A 25259-nucleotide genomic window follows, 5' to 3' on the forward strand; every position below is an offset into this window, starting at 1 on the left:
TACTTGTCGCCACGGGAAGAACTGGGACAGAGCTGAGGCCCGAAGTCCATAGAGCATCTGCTTTAGTGTGTGGGCCCGTGGTTCCAAGCACTGTTCTTCGTATAGAGAGATGCTTGGTAAAAATTTGTTAATGGAATAAACGAAAAAAACAAAGCAGTTATAGTAACCTCTCCTAATGTGGAAAGGGAAGTAGTATTCAGTTAATACTGAACATGCTGCTTCTTTACCTGAGGTGTCACAGTGGGTGCTGAGAATTCAGAGATGGAAAGGTAAGGAATTTTCATTCTATTGGAAATTTAGAGTTAAAGGAGAAGTCTGGGTGGTTAGCTTGGACAGATGATAAAGAAAGAAAGAAAGTGAAGTCACTCAGTCGTGTCAGACTCTGACCCCATGGACTATAGCCTGCCAGGTTCCTTCGTCCATGGAATATTCCAGGCAAGGACACTGGAGTGGGTTGCCATTTCCTTCTCCAGGGGATCTTTGCAACCCAAGGATAGAACCCAGGTCTCTGGCACTGCAGGCAGACTCTTTACCGTCTGAGCCACCAGGGAAGCCCATGGACAGATGATAGAGAACCTATTAAATTAATAGGTTAATTAGGTAGGTTAATTAAGTAGGTCTTAATTCCAGGTCCTGGTTCAAAAATGTCTTGAATATGTTGGGGGAGTTACAGTGTATGAGGTGGAAAAATTCTTGAAAACACCTGGAAAATTTTTCTCTTGAGTCTTGATGGTGGGCTGCAGAATGATGGCTTCTGGTGGGGTAGGGGTGGGCAGGTGAAGGATCTGGCAAAGGACAAATGTCAAACCCATATGAGGTCATGAGCAGGTTTCCCAGGGCTGCTCATTCTACCCTTTCTCTGGGATACTAGTTACAAAAGCAAATTTTTATTTTCATATTTAAAAACACTCACACAGCCTCCAGGAGATCAGGGTTCTTTTACTGCCGTGGCTTGGCTTTTAAAATAATAAAATCATTATTATAATGAAATCATATGTGTGAAACACATCTGAGGTTCTGAATTCTTTTGGGAAACAGGGCCCCAACCTTGCCAGTAAATTTGAACTTTTACTTAATGTCACAGTATGGTGTGGTCAATGTTTTTTGATTATGAAGCAAGCTCTAAAAAATTAGAACTGAAATGATCTTCCTCTTTCTGAACTGTAAGTTATCTTTCACGGCATCTCATTGGAGAGGCAACCTTGAGGGCTAAAGTAAGTAGGTTACCTTCCCGTCTACCAGCACAAGTAACTGTCTGGTTACTGTGAGTGACACGAGCCGAGTGGGGTGGAGGGAAATGTGGGTGAGTTGCATTTTGAGATCTGGGTTGCTGTTTGTCACTCTGTCTCTTGCCATTGCTAAGCACAAGCAATCATCGTTTGCCGAAAGTTGTTACCCAAGGGGAACCCTGTCCCAAGCTGTTGATACTCTCTATGTCAAGGCAGCAAGCCTCAGAGCAACGATTCCAGTAAGTATTCGATTCTGTTTAGAATGAAGACCTAAGGGACATTTGAAATGCTGTATAAATCTTATTTCTCTTTGTTTTATTGTAGGAAGATCGCATAAAAAATATACGGTTATTAAAAAAGAAAACAAAAAAGCTATTTATGGTAAGCCAGGGGGTGCTTTTCTTTCTTACATTTCTACTTGTTGCATGCTTTTCTCCTTGCATTTTTAATTTTTCCAGATGGTCATGAAGTAATAATCAGGGGGATTTTTGGTTCATTTTACAAAAGCTGCTCATGGTTTACCTTATGCAATTTTTTCCTATCTTATTTATAGAAAAACTGCAGATTCCAGGAACAACTTCTGTCCTTCTTCATGGAAGATGTTTTTGGTCAACTCCAACTACAAGTTTGCAAGGAAATGCACTTTGTGGAAGACTTTCATAGCCTTAGGCAGAAATTGAGCCGCTGTGTAAGTATGCACAGCAAATATGGTTTTGATCCTAGACATCTACCTAGAAAATAGCATATTTTGTCTTCACCCCAAAGGGTGAGTAAAGGGATTTTCTAATTGTTGGCTTGTAGTTCAAACGGAGAATCCATCACCAGGGAAATAATATCAAATAATCCTACGTAACTTGTCATGCCATTATGTACTATTTCTTAAGGAATGACAAGTAAAATAAGTTGAAGAGAGCTAAATGAACATGAGATGTGCCTCAGATCAATATTTAGTTTTTCAGATCAGTCTCTCTTTGTGCAAATCCCAACTAATTCATTTATTTAACAAATATTTCTGAAGCACCAATGATGTGCCAAACACTTTTAGAATGTCATTGTTTTTATTCTTTCCTTTCTTTTCTTTTTTCCTTTCTCTCTTTTTTCTCTTTCTCTTTTGCTCACTTTCTCTCACCTCCTGTTCCTTTCTTTCCCATATTGATAAGTGCTTTTAGATTGACTTTTTCTTATTTATTTATATAAGTATAGAATTGCATCCTTTGCAAGGCAAAGTCTCAATCAAAACAAAATGATAAAAGAAGTGTGTTCTTCTTTGGAACCTAAATGATTTGATGCTGTGGTATGGTCATCATTACCCTAAGCACTGGGGTACTAATTAAGAAGGCAGAAGTGACCGTATTTCTAACATCCATGATATTAAAGATCAGTATAGAAAAACAAAACAAAGCAAAACAACCAAGCCAGGATCTGTGAATATTAGTTGGCTTGCCTCTGTGAGAAGCGTTGAGTCTTTTCTGTGGCGTGGGTTTTGTTCTAAGTATGGTCTCTTCAGTCTCCTGTGGTTGTACTGGTAGGTGGTACAAAGTAGGGGGTAGTGAAGGTTATTACAGTCCTTGGGACGCCAGAAGGTAAAGAGCTTTCTATCCTTGGGCATCAGGGTCATGAAACTTAAACTCTGGGCTGTTGGTAGCAGATTTTCAGTTTTAAAATATTAGGACATCTTTTTTCTTGTGGTCCATGAAAGTACACAGTAATCCAAATTCCAGCCTACAGTGCAGAGAATTTTTATAAGGGTGAGCTGGTCAGTAGGGTAAAAAATACAACAAATTTATGTTCCCTTTGGTTAGTTTGTGTTTAAGTTATATCCTCGTTTGGGACTTGGGTTGCATTGAGTTCAGTTCAGTCGCTCAGTCGTGTCTGACTCTTTGGGACCCCATGGACTGCAGCACACCGGGCTTCCCTGTCCATCACCAACTCCCGGAGCCTACTCAAACTCATGTCCATCACGGTGCTAATGCCATCCAACCATCTCATCCTCTGTCATCTGCTTCTTCTCCCACCTTCAATCTTTCCCAGCATCAGGGTCTTTTCCAATGAGCTGGTTCTTTGCATCATGTGGCCAAAGGATTGGAGTTTCAGCTTCAGCATTGGTCCTTCCAATGAATATTCAGGACTGATTTCCTTTAGGATGGACTGGTTGGATCTCCTTGCAGTCCAAGGGCTTCTCAAGAGTCTTCTCCAACACCACAATTCAAACACATCAATTCTCAGTGCTCAGCTTTCTTTATAGTCCAACTCTCACATCCATACATGACCACTGGAAAAACCATAGCCTTGACTAGACAGACCTTTGTTGTCAAAGTAATGTCTCTGCTTTTTAATATGCTGTCTAGTTTGGCAATAGCTTTTCTTCCAAGGAGCAAGCATCTTTTAATTTCATGGCTGCAGTCACCATCTACAATGATTTTGGAGCCCCCCAAAATAAAGTCAGCCACTGTTTCTGTTGTTTCCCCATCTATTTGGAGTGAAATGATGGGACCGGATGCCATGATCTTAGTTTTCTGAATGTTGAGTTTTAAGCCAACTTTGTCACTCTCCTCTTTCATTTTCATGAAGAGGCTCTTTAGTTCTTCATGTCGTGCCATAAGGGTGGTGTCATCTGTGTATCCGAGGTTATTGATATTTCTCCTGGCAGTCTTGATTCCAGCTTATGCTTCATCCAACCTGGCATTTCTCACAAAGTACTCTGCATGTAAGTTAAATAAGCTGCATAGTTTCCCATAAACTCTCATATTCCATTAAAATAATAAGATACAGAGCCATCCAATTTAATGTAATATTATTGTAAATGAAGTTTGTTAATGATGCTGAGGTACTAGAAGTCCTTGTCAGATACAGTTCAGTATATATGGACCCTTGGAACTCCCAAAAGCCACGTCTGCTTTGACTACTGATTTTATTTCTTCAGCTCATATAGCTAGAGACAACATAATAGTTATAACCTAAACCGAACAATGTTTCAGACGAAAAACTCAGAAACCATAGAGCTATCTAGGAACTTTGGTTTTCCTTGACTTATTGTGGGAGAAGTCATTTCCTAAACGGACCTTAATTTGTCAAGAGCTTTTCTTGAGAGACTTGGATTACTGCAGGATGGGAGTAGGGCGGTACCGCTCAGGCTGATCGTGGAGGCTTTCCAAGGCAGCTGGCTCCCCCTTGTGGCCAAACACGAGCACTTCGCCTAGCCAACCATCCTGCTGCTGCTGCTGCTGCTAAGTCTCTTCAGTCGTGTCCGACTCTGTGCGACCCCATAGACGGCAGCCCACAAGGCTCCCCCAGGAGGGCCACCTAATTCTGATTCCCTAATTCCCCTCCCAATACAACCCTTATTAGCTTTGGTTAATTTGGCTCACAAGCTAAGGAGTTTATGTGCTGGAGTAAACAAACTGCCTCTGTGAAACTGTAAAAAAAAGTCGAAGTATTAAGCTGAGCTTTAGAAAGTCGCCTCAGATATTGCTTTAGGGAAATAAGTTTAATTTTAATAACAGGCTTGCATTTAGTTTTTCTGGCAATCACCATTTTTTCTTTTTGGCTACAGAAGCAAGTATATGTGTAATATAAATTAACTGGGCATTTGTTGCTCTGTGTGGAATTCTGAATCAGTGGATGGGGTGGAGTTTAGGAGGGAGAAGTTATAAAATGCGAAGTAGGTGACATTTATTTACATGTGATATTCTCCTTTCTTCTTTTTTGAACATTCGCTTTAATTTTGGGAAGATAGGCATGGGGACAGCTTTCCTAAGCAGAGCAGTTGTGACCTCCACCAGATGTGTAATTGTCACTTTGCTTCTTTCTTCCCCCTTCCTTCCAGGAACCTCAGGCTATCATTAATTCTTGAATATGCCAATGAATCAAAGCTTTGCAAATTGCAGAAACTTTTCTCCCCCTTCCACGTAGCTCTGCTGGTTGCTTTAAACCTCTCCTCTCTCTCTTACTGAATCTTGGGCAGACTTTCGAGGAATTGATTCTGAGACTAAATCCATGTCTTGGTCTATAGAATCTGGAGTTAGAAAAAGAAAACCAGAAATAGCATCTATTATCCACTCCAGTCATCTCTTTTTTTATTGGATGCAGACATTCCTAGATGTGGTGATCCTGACTCAAGAATGAATCTCCGGAAATATCTGTATAATATCCCTTATAGGAATCTAAAAAAGAAATTATACAAATGACCTTATTTTACAAAACAGAAACAGACTCACAGAGGGGGAAAGAGTCGAGGGAAGGGAGGGACAGTTAGGGAGTTTGGGATCGACATGTACACACTGCTATATTTAAAATGGAAAACCGAAAAGGCTGCAGCAATTTACATTCTCACCAACACTGTAGGAGGATTCCTTTTTCTCCACATCCTCTCCAGCATTTATTATTTGTAGACTTTTTGATGATGGCCATCTGACCAGTGTGAGGTGATACCTCATTATAGTTTTGATTTGCTTGTCACTAATGATTAGTGATGTCGAGCATCTTTGCACATGCCTGTTGGCCATCTGTATGTCTGCAGGGATGAGACTTCAGGCAAAGAAACAATGAGAAGAGCACTGCAATAATGTGCTTGGACTGAAGTGTGCAACTAGTGCCATAAGGAAGGACGAGGAGAGTCCGAGGAAGAGAGCAGACTGGGATGAAAGTGGAAATGTCTGGCTTTTTGACCCCATGGACTGTAGTCCACCAGGATTCTCCGTCCATGGAATTCTCCAGGCAAGAATACTGGAGTGGGTAGCCATTCAATTCTGCAGGATCAAACCCAGGTCTCCTGCATTGCAGGCAGATTCTTTATCATCTGAGTCATTAGGGAAGCCCAGACTGGGATGTGGAGAAGGCAATGGCACCCCACTCCAGTTCTCTTGCCTGGAAGATCCCATGGACGGAGGAGCCTGGTGGGCTGCAATCCATGGGGTTGCTACAAGTCGGACATGACTGAGCAACTTTCTTTCACTTTTCACTTTCATGCATTGGAGAAGAAAATGGCAACCCACTCCAGTGTTCTTGCCTGGAGAATCCCAGGGATGGGGGAGCCTGTTGGGCTGCCATCTATGGGGTCGCACAGAGTCGGACACAACTGAAGCGACTTGGCAGCAGCAGCAGTAGACTGGGATGAGCCCAAGATTTCTACTAAGAAAGCTGACTGGTTGGTGGTGTCATTCACTATGAGATCAGAAGGAAAAAGTTTAGAGAAAGGTTAATAAATTGCTTTAGGTCTGCTAAAAGTTTGACAAGTCCCATGCATAAATACAATCATTGGAGTGATAATTTTGTTTATATTTATGATGTTTATATTTATGTTTATATATTTATATTTATAAACATATTTGCATGTTTATATTTATGATGTACTTGTTAACAGATTTATTGATATATAATTCAGTTCAGTTCAGTTCAGTTCAGTTGCTCAGTTGTGTCCGACTCTTTGCGACCCCATGAATCACAGCATGCCAGGCCTCCCTGTCCATCACCAACTCCCGGAGTTCACTCAAACTCATGTCCATCTAGTCGGTGGACTCGATGGCTATCCAGCCATCTCATTCTCTGTCGTCCCTGTCTCCTCCTGCCCCCAATCCCTCCCAACATCAGAGTCTTTTCCAGTGAGTCAACTCTTCGCATGAGGTGGCCAAAGTATTGGAGTTTCAGCTTTAGCATCACTCCTTCCAATGAACACCCAGGACTGATCTCCTTTAAAATGGACTGGTTGGATCTCCTAGCAGTCCAAGGGACGCTCAAGAGTCTTCTCCAACACCACGGTTCAAAAGCATCAATTCTTCGGCGATCAGCTTTCTTCACAGTCCAACTCTCACACCCATACACGACCACTGGAAAAACCATAGCCTTGACTAGACAGACCTTGGTTGGCAAAGTAATGTCTCTGCTTTTTAATATGCTATCTAGGTTGGTCATAACTTTCCTTCCAAGGAGTAAGTGTCTTTTAATTTCATGGCTGCAATCAGCATCTGCAGTGATTTTGGAGCCCAAAAAAATAAAGTCTGACACTGTTTCCACTGTTTTTCCATTTATTTCCCATGAAGTGATGGGACCAGATGCCATGATCTTTGTTTTCTGAATGTTGAGCTTCAAGCCAACCTTTTCACTCTCCTCTTTCACTTTCATCAAGAGGCTTTTTAGTTCCTCTTCACTTTCTGCCATAAGGGTGGTGTCATCTGCATATCTGAGGTTATTGATATTTCTCCCAGCAATCTTGATTCCAGCTTGTGCTTCTTCCAGCCCAGCGTACCTCATGATGTACTCTGCATAGAAGTTAAATAAGTAGGGTGACAAGATACAACCTTGACATACTCCTTTTCCTATTTGGAACCAGTCTGTTGTTCCATGTCCAGTTCTAACTGTTGCTTCCTGACCTGCATACAGGTTTCTCAAGAGGCAGGTCAGGTGGTCTGGTATTCCCATCTCTTTCAGAATGTTCCACAGTTCATTGTGATCGACACAGTCAAAGGCTTTGGCATAGTCAATGAAGCAGAAATAGATGTTCTTCTGGAACTCTCTTGCTTTCTTTGTGATCCAGCGGATGTTGGCAGTTTGATCTCTGGTGCCTCTGCCTTTTCTAAAACCTGCTTGAACATCTGGAAGTTCACGGTTCACATATTGCTGAAGCCTGGCTTGGAGAATTTTGAGCGTGACTTTACTAGCATGTGAGATGAGTGCAATTGTGCAGTAGTTTGAGCATTCTTTGCCATTCCCTTTCTTTGAGTCTAGCCTAGCTTAAACATGTTCAGAACACTTAAATTGGCCTACAATGGAGAAAAATCACCTAACACAAGCCTCTTTCATGATGAAATGTTGAATACCTCATAGAATTTATTCAATACTGTAATGAAAGTGAAAAACAGAATAGTTGTCTGGTACAGAATGGTGGTAAAGTGAATTGGTTGTTTACCCTCATGATCTCATGGCTGACCGGGAGCTGTGGCTGCCGCTGCTGTCCAATATCAGGAGGGAATACCGTGCCAGGAATCATGAGCCCAGGAATACTGGAAATACATACCTTTTGTACCTCTATAAAGTCAAAAATCACACCATTGTAAGTTAGGGATCATCTGTAAAACCATTTACATTAAATCCTAGGAAATGCAAATAAATCTACAGTGACAGAAAGCTGGTCAGTGGTCCTCTGAACTGGGGAGGAAAAAGGAAGGGGATTATCAAGCCAAACCAAGAAACTTTGAGGGGTGATGGATGTGTTCATCATCTTAATTGTGGTGGTGATTTCACAAATGCTGTGCTGGAAGAAGCACAAGCTGGAATCAAGATTGCTGAGAGAAATATCAATAACCTCAGATATGCAGATGATACCACCCTTATGGCAGAAAGTGAAGATGAACTAAACAGCCTCTTGATGAAAGTGAAAGAGGAGAGTGAAAAGGTTGGCTTGAAGCTCAACATTCAGAAAACAAAGATCATGGCATCTGGTCCCATCACTTCATGGGAAATAAATGGAAAAACAGTGGAAACAGTGTCAGACTTTTTTGGGGGGGGGCTCCAAAATCACTGCAGATGCTGATTGCAGCCATGAAATTAAAAGACACTTACTCCTTGGAAGGAAAGTTATGACCAACCTAGATAGCATCTTAAAAAGCAGAGACATTACTTTGCCAACCAAGGTCCGTCTAGTCAAGGCTATGGTTTTTCCCGTGGTCATGTATGGATGTGAGAGTTGGATAGTGAATAAAGCTGATTGCCGAAGAATTGCTGCTTTTGAACTGTGGTGCTGGAGAAGACTCTTGAGAGTCCCTTGGACTGCAAGGAGATCCAACCAGTCCATTCTGGGGGAGATCAATCCTGGGTGTTCATTGGAAGGACTGATGCTAAAGCTGAAACTGCAATACTTTGGCCACCTCATGCGATGAGTTGACTCACTGGAAAAGAGTCTGATGGTAGGAGGGATTGGGGGTGGGAGGAGACTGGGACGACAATGAATGAGATGGCTGGATGGCATCACCGACTCTGTGGACATGAGTTTGAGTGAACTCCGGGAGTTGGTGATGGACAGGGAGGCCTGGCGTGCTGTGATTGATGGGGTCACGGAGAGTCGGACACAACTGAGTGACTGAACTGAACTGAACTGAACTGAACTGAGACTAAGCTATGATGCTTGGAAAGTTAGGTATACTATGCATATTTGTAAGTCTTTATTGAATTTGTTACAACCTTGTTTCTGTTTTATGTCTCAGTTTTTTGACCTTGAGGCATGTACAATATTAGCTCCCTGACCAGAGATTGAGCCCATACTCCCTCCAGTGAAAGATGAAGTCTTAACCACTGGACTGCCAGGGGAGTCCTTTAAACGCATTTTTGACTTAAAATATTTTCAAGTAACAAAAGGTTTATCAGGACTTGAGACAATTATAAAATGAGGAAAATCTGTATATGTGTCATATTCTTTAAAGTCTGACTTCTTCTACCCAGTATAATTATTTTGAGATTCATTCATGTTGTTGAGTCTATCAATTACTTCTCCCTTTTTCATTGCCAATTAGCATTCCACTGTAATGATATACCACACTTAATCTATTCATCTCTTGATGGCTATTTATTTTTTCCAGTTTTTCATTATCACAAATAAAGCTGCTTTTAATATTTATATACTTCTCCAGTGGCTCAGTCAGTAAAGAATCCGCCTGCAGTGCAGGAGACCCGGGGTTCAATCCCTGGGTGAGATAGATCCCCTGGAGAAGGAAATGGCAATTCACTCCAGTAATCTTGCCTGGAGAAATGCCTTATAAGTCTTTGTTTGGAGAGATATTCGCACTTCTGTTGAGTAAACACTTGAGTGATAGGAGCGGTAAACACCTAGGCTGGATCATAGGTTAGGTGTATGTTTAATTATGCAATAAACAGTCAAGCTGTTTCCTAGAGTGGTTGAATCAGTTTACATTTGTACGAGTAGTGCATAGAGTTAAAATTGTTCAACATCCTCGTTATTGTTTTTATGGTCAATGGCAATGTTTTTCTGTGTTTTATTGTGGATAGTTTCTATTGTTATATCTCAAGTTTACAAAATTTACAAATCTTTTAGTCTGTAATATCTAATCTACTTTAGTCCCATTCAGTATATTTTTCATCTTAGACATTATAGCCTTTGTTACTAGAAGTCTGAATTTGTTCTTTTTAATATTTTCCCTTTTCCTACTTCACATGATCCATCTTTCCTTTAGCTTCTAGAATGTACTATATGACCTCTATTTCTGTTATCAGTCTCTGATAATTATTGTTTAGATCTATTAATTCATATAACATTGCAAAATAATGCTTTTAAAATTCTATTTCCTTTATTTATAAATAGGGATAATCATGTAAAGAGAACCGCCCCCCCCCCGCCCCAACTAATTGTTTGGCTATCTTGAGGACCTTATCATATAAGAAGATCAGAATAAACATGTAATTCTGGTTCTTACCTGTTTTAAATATTGTGATTTTCTAGATAGTGTGCAATTTTATTTAGGGTCAACTGTTTATGCAAATATATGAGATATTTTTAAAAGTTACCAAATAATGACATTATATTTTTAATTAAAACGTCATTTCATTTGTTCCAACAATTTCATCTGTACTGTTTAAAAAGAAACATGTAATTTTTTTTTTATTTATCAATTTTCAATATAAGGATTGATTTTCTACTATTCTTTCAAGGTGATCAATGAGTTGTTATTTTCTCTTAGCTTCATTATTAACTCATGGACATAAATTCTTATTCATTTTTGAGAAGTGTTTCTGGTTCTTTAAAGTTTAGTGTTTCTCTGTAAATCCACCGAGATTGGCATCTTCCTGAGCCATTCTTAAGACACGGCACTACAACAATTTTCATGATAGACTCCAATGTCTGGAATCCCAGCACCACTGTATTTGAATGTCATCTTATCGTTTCTGAGAACATTCTAGGTATTTTGCAGCACCTAGTAAAATATTATACATTTTAGTAAGTCTGATTTGGGTAATTTAGGTGGCATAATTGTTTAAAGAAAAAAAGCAATGGATAACATAAATATCTTTACTTTTAATCTTTATTAGCCCTGAAAAGTGAAAGTCAAAGTCGCTCAGTTGTGTCTGACTCTGCAATCCCATGGTATTTGTCTAAATGATATTTAGAAAGTGCCTTTTTGTAAAAAGATGTTTTAAAGATTCTTATAGAAAAACTCTCAGACTTGAAAGGGAATTTAATAGTTGCTGACTGAGCGACTGAACTGAACTGAACTGAACTGAGTTGAATATATAGGATAATTCGTCTAATTGCTAGTGCTCAAAGTTGAAACTGGAAAAAAAGTACATTAGTTTTCAAGATTTCATCATCTACTTTAATTAACATTTTGAGAGTCTAAATAGTAATTGGTAATTAGAGAGCTCTGTTTCTTTACATTAATTGTATGTGATTAATTTTTAAGTTTGGGAAGTCCTGTCAAATAGAATATTTGTGTCTCTAATTCTTGTAGAATGTTTGATAAGTAATTTGTATCATCAGTTGTAATTAGCTTATCAAGTTGTGAAGCATTGCCAATTATTTATGTTTGCAATTTTTAATATTTTAAAAATCATAATTGGTTGAACTGAGAAAAACTGAAGCAGGAAGTAAGACTAATCCTGGTTTATTCTTTCATTAACTATAAAGTCCTAAACTTGTCTTTAACAATACCAATAATCTCATTGTGTGGTTTTTGGAAGAATTAAATAAGATACTATGTCAAAGTACCTGCTGCTGCTGCTAAGTTGCTTCAGTCGTGTCCGACTCTATGCGACCCCATAGATGGCAGCTCACTAGGCTCCTCTGTCCCTGGCATTCTCCAGGCAAGAATACTGAAGTTGGTTGCCATTTCCTTCTCAAAGTGCCTCAGTTCAGTACGGTTCAGTCACGAGTCGTGTCCGACTCTTTGCGACCCCATGAATCACAGCACACCAGGCCTCCCTGTCCATCACCAACTCCCAGAGTTCACTCAAACTCATGTCCATCGAGTCGGCGATGCCATCCAGCCATCTCATTCCCTGTCGTCCCTGTCTCCCCCTGCCCCCAATCCTTCCCAGCATCAGAGTCTTTTCCAGTGAGTCAACTCATCGCATGAGGTGGCCAAAGTATTGGAGTTTCAGCTTTAGCATCAGTCCTTTCAATGAACACCCAGGATTGATCTCCCCCAGAATGGACTGGTTGGATCTCCTTGCAGTCCAAGGGACTCTCAAGAGTCTTCTCCAGCACCACCGTTTAAAAGCATCAGTTCTTCGGTGCTCAGCTTTCTTCACAGTCCAACTCTCACATCCATACATGACCATGGGAAAAACCATAGCCTTGACTAGACGGACCTTGGTTGGCAAAGTAATGTCTCTGCTTTTTAATATGCTATGTAAGTTGGTCATAACTTTCCTTCCAAGGAGTAAGCATCTTTTAATTTCCTGGCTGTAATCAGCATCTGCAGTGATTTTGGAGCCCCAAAAAACGAAGTCTGACACTGTTTCCACTGTTTCCCCATCTATTTCCCATGAAGTGATGGGACCAGATGCCATGATCTTTGTTTTCTGAATGTTGAGCTTCAAGCCAATCTTTTCACTCTCCTCTTTCACTTTCATCAAGAGGCTTTTTAGTTCCTCTTCACTTTCTGCCATAAGGGTGGTGTCATCTGCATATCTGAGGTTATTGATATTTCTCCCAGCAATCGTGATTCCAGCTTGTGCTTCTTCCAGCCCAGCGTTCCTCACGATGTACTCTGCATAGAAGTTAAATAAGTAGGGTGACAAGATACAACCTTGACGTACTCCTTTTCCTATTTGGAACCAGTCTGTTGTTCCATGTCCAGTTCTAACTGTTGCTTCCTGACCTGCATACAGGTTTCTCAAGAGGCAGGTCAGGTGGTCTGGTATTCCCATCTCTTTCAGAATTTTCCACAGTTTGTCGTGATCCACACAGTCAAAGGCTTTGGCATAGTCAATGAAGCAGAAATAGTTGTTTTTCTGGAACTCTCTTGCTTTCTCCATGATCCAGCAGATGTTGGCAATTTGATCTCTGGTTCCCCTGCCTTTTCTAAAACCTGCTTGAACATCTGGAAGTTCACGGTTCACATATTGCTGAAGCCTGGCTTGGAGAATTTTGAGCATCACTTTACTTGAGTGTGAGGTGAGTGCAATTGTGCGGTAGTTTGAGCATTCTATGGCATTGCCTTTCTTTGGGATTGGAATGAAGACTGACCTTTTCCAGTCCTGTGGCCACTGCTGAGTTTTCCAAATGTGCTGGCATATTGAGTGCAGCACTTTCACAGCATCATCTTTCAGGATTTGAAACAGCTCAATTGAAATTCCATCACCTCCACTAGCTTTGTTCGTAGTGATACTCTGTAAGGTCCACTTGACTTCACGTTCCAAGATGTCTGGCTCCAGGTCAGTGATCACGCCATCGTGATTATCTTGGTCATGAAGATCTTTTTTGTACAGTTCTTCTGTGTAATCTTGCCACCTCTTCTTAATATCTTCTTCTTCTGTTAGGTCCATACCATTTCTGTCCTTTATTGAGCCCATCTTTGCATGAAATGTTCCCTTGGTATCTCTAATTTTCTTGAAGAGATCTCTTGTTTTTCCTATTCTGTTGTTTTCCTCTATTTCTTTGCATTGATCACTGAGGAAGGCATTCTTAATACATAGTAATTTTGTAAAACTGTTCATATCTCTCCTTACTGTTTTCCATACTCAGAATACTAATTTTCTTCCAATTACATTTTCTCAACAATTTCCAAAGGAGAGATTCTCTTAAACAATCAAGTACCTTTTTACTGCCTAATGTTAGTGTTTTACTTATAGTGTTACTTTAAGTGAAAGATAAAGAGATCATTTATAAGTCGTCAGTTTTAACTTTGGTAAATATATTTTCTAATTATATTATAGGATTTCTTTTCTGTCAAATTTATTCCTTAGTTGTGCTGTGCTGTGCTAAGTCAATTAAGTCGTGTCCAACTCTGTGCAACCCTATAGACTGTAGCCCACCAGGCTCCTCCGTCTATGGGATTCTCCAGGCAAGATTACTGAAGTGAGTTGTCATGCCCTCCTCAAGGGGGTCTTCCCAACCCAGGGATTGAAGCTGCATCTCTTACGGTCTCCTGTGAGGCGAGTTCTTTAACACTAGTGCCACTTGGGATGCTCATAAAAGACTATAGTATAGTAAAACTCTTTTTGTAGGAAGAATTCGAGGTCATTATTTGTGATAATACAGGGTGAGAGACGATGACATGTACAGCTGTCCACTCCCTGGCCAAGCTACTTCATTTCCTCAGAAGTATCAGTGGAGAGGGATTATTCATTTTTGCTTTAGTGAATATAATACACAATACATATTTTCATGATTTTGCAAACACGTTGTGGATATCGGGGATTCAGATTTAAGGATTAGATTTATTTTTTCATCAAGTTGTTTTTAAACAGAGCTCACTAATGCCCGGCATATACTTCAGACTACTGTTGATATTAAACCAGTAGGCTTTGTGAACCCTGAAGGTCTAAGCCGATGCTTGCGTTTCCTTCATTGATTCATTCCTTAAACAAGCACTGAGTATCTAGCGTTGCTGAACACTATTTCAGATGCTGGAAATTCAACAAAAACTGGTAGATAACATCTCTTTCTGTACAGAACTCTTTTGAGAATGCTCTCAGCCAGTTTCAGCAACTCTCAGATCTTAATAGGTGACATGAAGGGAGCAAACAAGAGGATGTTGAGGGCTGGAGGTTGGGGGCCATATCACAGGTAACTGAATCTGAGACCAGAAGGGTGTTTGAATTATCATTGTTGGACTTCCCTGGTTGTCCAGTGCTTAAGACCCCGCAGTCCCAATGCAGGCAGCACAGGTTCGACCCCTGGTTAGGGAACTAGGATTCCACATGCTTCCAGGTGTGGCCCCCAAAATAATAACAATAATAACAAATTAAATAAATAAATAACCTCTGTTCTCTCCAACCTTCGAACGTTGGGTTTCCTCTGCCTACTCATCCATTCTTTCTGTTTTTTCCACTCCATGTTAGTCACCTTCAAGATGCAACTCTCTTGTGTTTTCCTTCTGGAAGCCTTCTGGGATCCCACAGTTGGATGGCCTCTGCTGTGTCCCCAGAATGGGTTTTTGTTTTTAAATCACAATATTCATCACGTAGTATTATGATTTTCCTTCGCTATCTCTGACAGTTATGAGCCATTGCTTGTGCCCCAAGGTGGTTTTCAGCATTTAGGACACTTTTATAAATTAAGTAAAATCAATGCTATGTGGTCAGAGACAAGATTATATGCCTAGCATATAGTAAGTATGCAATAAATATCCATTGACTTAATGGTGAATGATTAGACTGTTGCCTTGTGTTTGTTATTCTGTGACTATCACACACACATTATTTTTTGAGCCAGTCTCTGGTTATTCCAGCCCTATTAAATACATTGCCTCTTGTCCAGATCGTAACTGCTTTGCCTGAGTCTGTCAAATTATGCAGCCATTCTTAGAACAAAACTGCTGCCCTTTGGTTTTGCAAGCTGTTTTCTGCAAATGGAACTATACCTTGAAATATAAGGTGAAGGGAATCATTGTTTTGTAAGTACCTCCTTCCAAGCAAAGAAACCTGAATTAGCAGTAAAATCAGGCTACCCTACTGGGTCTATAGACATATTTATAACAGTGAGGAAAATGAAAACCCCTTGCATTTACTAGGGATCATTTATAGTAAATGGATCTCAAGGCACCAGAAAGAATCCCATAAACCTACAGAGCTCTAGAGCAAACACTGCCACTATTAAGTGATGGGTTTTTATTTTTTGCCAAACCTTGTTTTTCTCTTCTAATCTCTTTGTTCTTAGGGTAGCATGTGCCTTAGATGGAGTGAAGTCGGAAACCTTTCTTGTAATTCCTACCCTATTTATGGGAGGCTCCGTAGGCCCAAGCTGTCTGGGGAGAGTGCCTCGTCATTAAGGAATGCCTTAATGACATTTAATTTCTGTAATGTCCAGAATTTGGTTGGCTTCTTTGGTCTCATGTTTTCAGTGTTAAATCTTTTTTTTTTAATATTTATTTATTTTTGACTGTGCTGAGTTTTTATTACTGCACGGGTTTTCCTCTAGTTCTGGCAAATGGGAGCTACTCTCTAGTTGCAGAGCACAGGTTTTTCATTGCAGTGGCTTCTCTTGTTGCAGAGCAAGGACTGTAGGGTGTACAAGCTTCAGTGGTTGCAGTTCCTGGGCTCTAGAGCACAGGGCTCAGTATTTGTGGCGCATGGGCGTAGTTGCTCTGTGGCAGGTGGATCTTCCTGGACAAGAGATCAAACCCCTGTTTCCTGCATTGGGAGGTGGATTCTAGTGTTAAAATTTTAAATCCTGACACAGGCATATTTGATATTGTGCCCTATGACTTGCTTATTCAGTTTCTTGTGACTCATCTTTGCATCTAAGAACTTTGGATATATCGGAATTGGCAAGTATTGATTATCCTCATGAAGTCCTCTCTTCCAGCTGCAATGTTTGGACCAACTACATCTATACTAGATAATTTCTGACTGGACAGATTTAGCATCTAGCCAAATTCTCCACTTAAAAAGTGATAGGCAGTCTTCTCTATAATAATTATTTCCAGAAGTACTCTCCTGGCTGGAACTAGACTCGGTATTTCTAGAATTTACTTTTGCAGTTCCAGTCTGAAAAACAAATGAACAAAGGGAGCAAAACACACACAGAAATACACACACACAGAGGTTTTCATCTTTTGTTTATTATCACACTGTGCATTTTCAGGTTGAAGTCTCTCTGTCTCTGTATGTCTTTCTCTGTCAATTAGCTTAGGCTTTTACAGGCATTCTCAGTATTTCCCCTGGGATAATACAGAGTAAAGATCTTTGAACTAATCTTTCTTTGGAACTGGATATTTAAGATTTTTCAACAGGAGAATGGCTTGGCTGGAATATCTTTTCCAAGTTATGCAGGTGTTTTAATATAAAAAATAGTATAATAGTATATATATAGTGTATAAATAGTGTAATATAGTGGCTTTTAAATACATACTCTGGAGTCAAAATACCTGGGTTTGGATCTCAGCTCTTCCACTTATTAATACTATGTAAACATTGACAGAAAGTTAACTTCAATGCTTGGGTTTTCTAACCTCTAAAATGAGGGTGATAATAGTACCTACCTCATAAGGTTGTTTTGAGGACTGAATGAGTTAATATAACCAAAGCCTTCATATTAGTGCCTGACACAGAATGTTAACAAAATACGCGTTGACTGCTATTATTTTTATCTAACAATCTTCACGTGAAGGGAAATTGGGATAAAGAAGAACTGCTAGATTTTTATCTTCTATTATTGATCTTGTATTTTGTTGATTTTCCCATCTACCACTATCCTATTTGCTAGCTCTGTTTTGCTCATTATTATGTCTTTAGTGCCTGGCACATGATCTGACATGAATGCTTGTTTAACGAAGGAATGAATTCTTTCTGACTGTATGCTCTGATTCTGGCTACCACCGTCCTGGATCGGTTCCACACTGTTTTGGCCTTACAGGATCTGGTGTGGGAGGAAGCGTCCTCTAAATTCATGGCTCTTATCACAGGGAGTTTCAGCCCTCGTGCTTGTGAGTCCTGTGGACAGAGCCTTCACATTCTGTGTGCAGCTCTTCCATGCTTCATCATGAAAGCCTCTTTCACAGGAAGAATTTCTACCTTCCTATGCAAGGTCTTCCCTATGGGAATCTGTGGGAGAAAAAAGATGAGGAAAGGTAGATGGAGAATTTCTTCCTCCATTACTCCTAAGTGATTCTCGTGCTCAGATTTGAAAACTCACCTCCTTAAAGGAGACCAGCATTTCCCAATCTCTCCACCCCAAGTCAGGCTACAAGCTGTCTTCTCAAGACACTAACTTACTCTTCTTCATAATTTAGAAACTAATATTCATTTCCTGGTGCTTTCTCCTCGGAATCAACATCTGAATATTGTACTATGCAATATTTAAAACAGCCAGGGTGATTTTTCAAAAAGTAAAATTTTTTTCTCATCATTCTCACATCTCTTGTGTTTCCAGCATCTCTCTCCAGCCATGGTTTCTTTAAGTTTCTGGAAGACATAGTATTTCTTGCCTCAGGACATTTGCACACCTTTCGCTCAGGTTCCCTGAGTTATTCCACCTGTGTATCCTTTCCAAATCCCTCTTTTCTTTCTTCACTTCCTCATATACCTGCTGCTTCCCCCCTTTTCAGACCTTAATCTATGTGTCATTCCTCAAAAGAACCCTCTCTGACCATCCAGTTGAAAGAGGGTCATTTCTGTAGATCCCTATCATAGAGTTGTGCATTACAAACACAGCTTTACTTGCAGTTTGTAAATTTTAATTTTTCATTAAAAAAAATTTATCATTATTCTCCCTCATGAAACTGTAAACTCTGTTAGGACAGAGGCCAGGTATTATTTATTTGCCAGCATACTTCATGCCTACAACATGCTCATAAATTGTTGGTTGACTGGGTGGAAGAGTGAGTACTACTCCTTCTTCAGCAATATTTCTGTATTTACTGTTAATTTCTTAGATTTCCTGTGCTTCATCAGCTAGAGAGATGAAATCTATTACCAGGATGAAAAGAACATTTTATGAGGTAAGTATACCAAATTCTTGTCTTTGAGTGCTTTTTTTTACGATATGAAATATTTCTGCTTCTAATATTTCTACTTTATCTGCAGATTGGGAAGAAAGGAATCTACAAAGCCATCAGTGAACTGGATATTCTTCTTTCCTGGATTAAACAATTCTTGGAAAGTATTAAGTAATTCAAGGAGCCACGTGGATTGATTTGATTATTATTTTGAAATATAATGAGCACAGCTAGAGATCACTTTACAGCAGCGTATTTCCTTTTAAATATTTTGTACATAGTACTATCAGCAAGTTAGATGACTAGAGGAATTTAATGCAATAACATTTTGGAGATAAGTTGTCATTAATATGCACATTTTCTGTATTTTCAAAGAATGCTTTCATCTTGAATATGCTTTGTCATTCCCAAGTGCATTGTATGAGTTTAATCTAAAAGTGTATAACCAGAATTAAATCATGTAATATTTGCTCAAAGAAAATGACAGATTTCTGGGATACAATATAGTGAGCCTTACATAGATGCCATGTATATAATTATTGTCTACTTAGGGAGTAAGCATAGCAAAGCGTAGGGCTTGATGATGATTAATTATGCCAGTGTGAACTTAACCCCTAGCAGATTTTGATTTGATGAAATAAGTTGTGTTTCTTTGTCCTGGATGTGCTTTCTAAGCCAGTATGCTAGGATTTCATTCAGTACAATGGGTAACTATCAGATTAGACCAAATGGTTGCACATGTAAACTAACTGCTTGGAATGGTTTACTGGACACACTTTTGACAGATAACTCACACTACATAGACTACAAGGAACTAAGTAGAAATGATGCTAAAGCTTGATTATGTTCCTTCCAGGTGCCATGCAGTTAAGAATGTTATTAGAGGCCAAATAGAAGTCTGAATGCAGTTCAGATTCTACCACAGGAAACTTGCCATGCTCTCTAAAAAACTTACCCATACAGCCAGCCCTTCAGTTGAATGAGTCATGCAGCCTGAGTATTGTTTTGCATCAAACGGACCCTGCTTCAGCAGAGTAATCATGGGCAGTTTCAGAGAGCAGTTTGTGTGATGGCTAATTCGCTTCCACAAAGTATGCATTCTGTCTCTGCCGCACACAGACAACTCCGGGACTTGGTATTTGTGATACGAATAGACAGGGTGTCCTGAAGGCCTTTGTGGTTTTCATCCTTGGCATCTCTTCCCCTGTTTTCCCACCATCCAGTCTTTTCAATCACACAGTCATTTATCTATCCACTGGGGACTACCTTCTCTTTCACATTCCAAAATTTTCCCTTTGTTTCTTGCCCCTCCTCCTTCCTGCCTTCCCCGTCAACACCCTGTGCCCCCATGTCTCATCCCACTGGGGACCTCATTATTAGAGAGGCCCACAGGCCGGGAAAGGTGGGGTGGGGAGCCTGGGGGACTCTGCCTGCATTTCGTGCTGTTGACTTAGGGCTTCCCAGGGCAGGCTTCGAGGCCTTCAGTAATGGGGCAGCCTTCCTTGTTGAGAAATATTTGGAAGAGCTGGCATCTTGGGGGTCAGGAATCTGCCCCCTGGCTTTCCCACGGACCCGAGAGGAAGTGGTGAACCACCCATGGCCTCTCATTGCCTCACTTTCAGTGTTTTCCAGGAACAGGCACCCTCACAGCTGAATTTGTGCTGTGCTTCCACAGAGCCGGGAGTCTCCCGTCTTGGTTACCATTCTTAGGCTGTTACATTGCTTTGGAACTCCAGGTATTAGAGGGGATGTGAAATATTCACATTTGCCAATCAGACAACATTAGGTCCTTCGGGATAAAATTTCACCTCTGTTCTAATACTTTGGAGTAATTGAATTCAAAGTTGCTTTTAAATTATTTTTAATTGGAAGATAATTGCTTCACAATGTCGTATCAGTTTCTGCTGTACAACAAGCTGAATCAGCCACAAGTAGACATATATCCCTTCCCTATTGATGAATTCGATGCTTTTGTTTCTTAAATTCTTCTGTTTGCCTAGAACAGTTAAGAAGCTGCTAGACTCAGAAGCACTGTAGGATTTTAAACGTCATCACTGAACAAGAAGGCGATATCCTTGTGCCGGTGTCTCATCACAAACATTTTTTCAAATGCCAAAGGGAAAAGCATGGTTTTTAGTGTGTTTGAGTAAAGACTAGTATTTTGAAAAGACAGTTAAGAAGAGAGGAGCTGGTGTCCCAGTGCACAGGGAGGAAACTGTATTGGGTACGTCACTGTGGGCTCAGGGTAAAAATTTCCCTCTGATTACAGGTCCCACTCCGGACTTTACCAGAACCAGTGATGGTTGCCTACTGGGAAGTAGCTGCATACCCCAAATGCCCACAGGATGCTCGTGAATCCCCAAGCAATTTAGCATTCCTGGGGGAAGATTCCTTCTGGCAGATCCCTCCTGGATCACACCTAGGAGACTACATTGCCTATTAAAATGTTTTGTCTGGCAGCATATAATTAGAGCTAAGGGTTTGACTCTGATCTTGGCCCAGGGAGAGCAGAAAGAGCCTGAGTACTACCACATAGCCTGGAGTGGTAAAAACAAGCCCTTGGTGAGACCAAGAGATCCGATTTGTCCCAACTTCCTTCAAGTCTGTGTGCATCCTCAGAGGGCCATCCATCCAAAGCATCAACCCCCTCCCTCCTCACTTTTCTCTAAACCACTTCTCTCTCACTGATGTGCTTGGCTTGACTTGTTTACTTACTGACTCGCCACCATGTCAGAATATCGGCTCTGTGAGGGCAGGACCTTTATCTGTTCTGTTCCCTGGAGGGTCTTCAGCACCCAGCACAGTGTGTAAATGCAGGGCACTGCATCAGCACGAGGTGAATGTGTGAACTCTTGAGACAATGGACCGAGGCCTGAGTCCTGCTTCTCTCAGGAGGTGTGGCTAATGTCAGGTCAATTCACTTCCTGGGCCTGTGTTTCTGGATGAATCCTGACTGAAATTAGCTACCACGGGTGATTGGTACAGATATCCATCCAGTGAGGGACTGAGGTCTTCCTTTATGCCAGATACATGCCCTCAAAGGCCCTCACACACTCTCTTCTCTTCCCCAACCTGTCCCCAATACCACCCTCAAGCCTTGCTCTGCCTGCTACATTTCTCCTAATCCTTTAAGGTTCCCTTCAGATATCATCCTTCCATTAATGGTTTCATACACTTTTTACTTCTTCACAGAACCTGTCTTAATTATAATTTCTCTGAGATTTAGGGTCTGTTTCTCCCACTAGACTGTCCCTCTCTGATTCACTGCAGTCCTACCCAGATCCTTTTAAATGGTAAGTGTCAGATATATATTTGTTGAGTGAATAAGTGAAAAAGGTAGTAAATTGGAGCAGATAACTTCCAAGGTTTCTTTCAGCTCTGGCATATCTGCTGCCAGGGTTGTCACTGGTTGGTGTGAAATTTGAAGCCTGTAATAGAACAGTGCTTCTCTACCTGAGTCCTCTAAGAGCATCTGTGTTATTATTTACATCAACAAGGAACTGAAATCAACGTACTTTTTTGCTTGCCCCAACTCAGAGGTGGCTGTAAATCAGTATGTGACTTTTAACACAGGCCATTAAACTTAAACAAAGATAGTCTCAACTAAAACATGTTCACTGTGTACCTTGTAGAATCATCTTCCTAACCCCAGGCGGAGTGTGCCTCAGACAATGGGAAACACTGCATTTTAATGAATTTCCACTGCCTCATTCTGGTCCAATTTAGAAAAATAGTTGGAAATTCGAACATGATCATTTTAACCTACCCACAGAGACCAGTTTAGAAAAAGTCAAGCCACGATGTTTAGGTTTCAAGCTGGTTTCAGAGCTCCTGTCATTGTTTCCAGAGACGGAGGTATGAAAGCACACTCGCCCAGTCAGTCATTCCACTGGGCTGATGACTGTGGCTCCCCACAAGGGATGCTAGAAGGTGGTACAGCCCTGGTCCTGCCCCTGTAGACCCTCAGGGAGCACAGTCTCTGCCCAGGTAGCTGTGGTCCACACGGCTTCCCAGAGAGGGAAGCCATGGGAATCACTGTTAGGGAGGCTTCTGGAGAGGTCAGATGTGCACACAGTGCCAGGAACAAAAAGTGAAAGCTCTGTCAGGCCGAGTAGAAAGAGCGGCAGAAACTCTAAAAAGTACTTGCAGAACTGTGCTATGAGTTACTACCCATCCTAAGAAGTCAGGAGAATCCTATCCTTCACTAGGGCTGAGAGTTGTTCACTAAAATGAAAACCAATCAATTCTGTAAATATTCATCAAATGCTTACTGTCTGCTAGCCTCATGGTCATGAGTGGGGTCATAATCATCAATAAAACTCATAATTGCTTTTTAGCAATTTAGGACTTAGGAATGGAGATAGATAAATAATCATATTGTTAAATATAAGCAATAATGGAGCCATGGAGAAGGTGCAGTGGAGTGGAGGTCAGGACCCATGGCACTAACGGATGAAGTTTTAGATAATTTAGCCTTTAAGACTCACCTCAGGTATTGCCTCTTCCAGGAAGCCTTCTATGATCCCTCCTCCCAGCCCTGACTCTCAGGTTGGGTTATAGGTCTCTTGCAAAGCATAGCTTTTACCACATCATATTGTAATTTTCTATTTGCTCACATATCTTTCTTGAAGACAGACTGAGTCTTATTCAACATTGTGTCCTCAGTGCTGAGTATGGCATTGTCCTAGAGCAGACATTCAGGAAGTATTTGTGGAATGGAACAGTGTAAAAAAAAAACAAAAACAAAAACCAATGCCAGTGAGTCTGGAGAAGGGAAATGGATTTTGGAAATATTTAGGAGGTAAAATTGATATAACTCGGTGACCAACTGGTTTACAGGGAATCAGGGCTGAGGAAATAGCCTAGGATGATTCTAAGGTTTTACATTTTCTACTGATAAGGTAAACGAGCCCTGAAGGAGGAAATGGCAGCCCACTCCAGTTTTCTTGCCTGGAGAATCCCATGGACAGAGGAGCCGGGTGGGCTGCAGTCCATGGGGTCACAAAGAGTCAAACACCACTGAAGTGGTGCATTGCACTGCAAGCAGGCATGCAATGTAAACAAGGATTCAGAAAAATAAACTCTACTGAGATTCTAGCATCTCCTTTGCTCCAAGACAGAAATGTGTTGAAATCTGACTTCCTAGGAGCATGTTTGTGTGTGTGTGAGTGTGTGAGTATGTGTACTTAGTTGCTAATTTGTATCTGACTCTTTGCAACCCCATGGACTGTAGGCCACCAGGCTCCTCTCTCCATGTGATTTTCCAGGCAAGAACACTGGAGCAGGTTACCATTTCCTCCTCCAGGGGATCTTCCCAGCCCAGGGATCGAATCCACATCTCCTGTGTCTTCTGCATTGGCAGGTGGATTCTTAAGCACTTGAGCCACCTGGGAAGCCTTCATAGGAGCACAGATTCTCATAGTTTGAAAGGAACAATAAGGGCACAGTGTCCAACTTTGCATGTTATACTAGAACCTTCTTTATAACACTGTTCCCATCTAGCATTTCCTTACAATTAAGAAAGACTGCCTCCTGGAACATCCCTCTCTTTCTCTAAATAATCTCACCTATTAGTATTAGACAATCATTTATATTGATCTAAAATCTGTCCTCTTGAATTTTATCTATTTATCTATTTTTCCCAGTTTCAAATTTTGGGGTTTAGAGTAATTGTGACCCATCTTCCACAGGACAGGTGGGTTAGTTAAGAGGTATGTTGGGGAGAAGAAACTCAAAGTTTCAAGTTGGAAGCACACCTTTTATGTGCACAAACCAGGGCCAGAAATTTCAGAGTCATACCCAGCTGCAAGGAATGTGGAAAATACAGCCTTTATTTGGGGTAGAATGCATCCAGCTAAAAATTGAGGGTCCCGTCCCATGAGAGGTGGGAGAATGGATGTTGGGTGATGCAGCCATACATTAACTATTTGCAGGCAATCACCACGTCCTTTTTTCTCCATCTCAGCTTCATCATCCCCTCCCCACTAAGCTCTTCTCTAATAAACAGATTCAAATTTCCCACCTGTTCTCAAATGGCATGGTTTGGTATGCTTTCAATAGCTAAAGCTTGTTTTCTTCCAATTAAATTCCCTACTGTTCATAGTGAATCCTTGTTGGGTTCTTGGGGCCATGTTTTATTATGGTCATCCCCTTGCTTTTCTCTTTTATACTTTATTAGTGTTTTTAAAAATTATAAAAATAGGGGCTGAAAGAAATTGCTGTTGCAGGAGACCTGGATTTAGAAACACTAGCTTTAAGTACATATTGGAAATTTTATCCTATAAAACAAAAACCTTAGTCTGAGTTCATGTTAAGATGAATTTCACACAAGAAATTCCTGGAGAATTTTTTAAAAACAGTGGTAATAACCTCATTTTTATTGAAGAGGAAAGCCTTGGATCATTCATTTAAAAAAGTCACACAA

General features: G+C 40.7%; 1 protein-coding gene across 1 annotated transcript; it reads left to right on the forward strand.

Moving 5' to 3' along the window:
- Nucleotides 1–1278: 1278 nt before the first annotated feature.
- IL26 (interleukin 26) lies at nucleotides 1279–19579 on the forward strand. The gene is made up of 5 exons (XM_055395708.2): nucleotides 1279–1468; nucleotides 1554–1610; nucleotides 1783–1917; nucleotides 18773–18838; nucleotides 18924–19579. The coding sequence occupies exons 1-5, from the start codon at nucleotides 1298–1300 to the stop codon at nucleotides 19008–19010; spliced, it is 516 nt and encodes a 171-aa protein (XP_055251683.1). The 5' UTR covers nucleotides 1279–1297; the 3' UTR covers nucleotides 19011–19579.
- The last annotated feature ends 5680 nt before the right edge of the window (nucleotides 19580–25259 follow it).

This window comes from Moschus berezovskii, chromosome 6, assembly GCF_049115385.1.
Source record: "Moschus berezovskii isolate FMDL1 chromosome 6, NW_MosBer_1.0, whole genome shotgun sequence".
In the NCBI taxonomy this organism is placed as follows: domain Eukaryota; kingdom Metazoa; phylum Chordata; class Mammalia; order Artiodactyla; family Moschidae; genus Moschus; species Moschus berezovskii.

Bases quoted from the DNA above. Each gene is read 5' to 3' on its own strand.
- IL26 (XM_055395708.2), top strand. From the start codon at position 1,298: ATGTGGGTGAGTTGCATTTTGAGATCTGGGTTGCTGTTTGTCACTCTG. The intron at 1,918-18,772 runs GTAAGTATGCAC...TTAATTTCTTAG, and splicing joins GGCAGAAATTGAGCCGCTGT to ATTTCCTGTGCTTCATCAGC. The intron at 18,839-18,923 runs GTAAGTATACCA...CTTTATCTGCAG, and splicing joins TGAAAAGAACATTTTATGAG to ATTGGGAAGAAAGGAATCTA.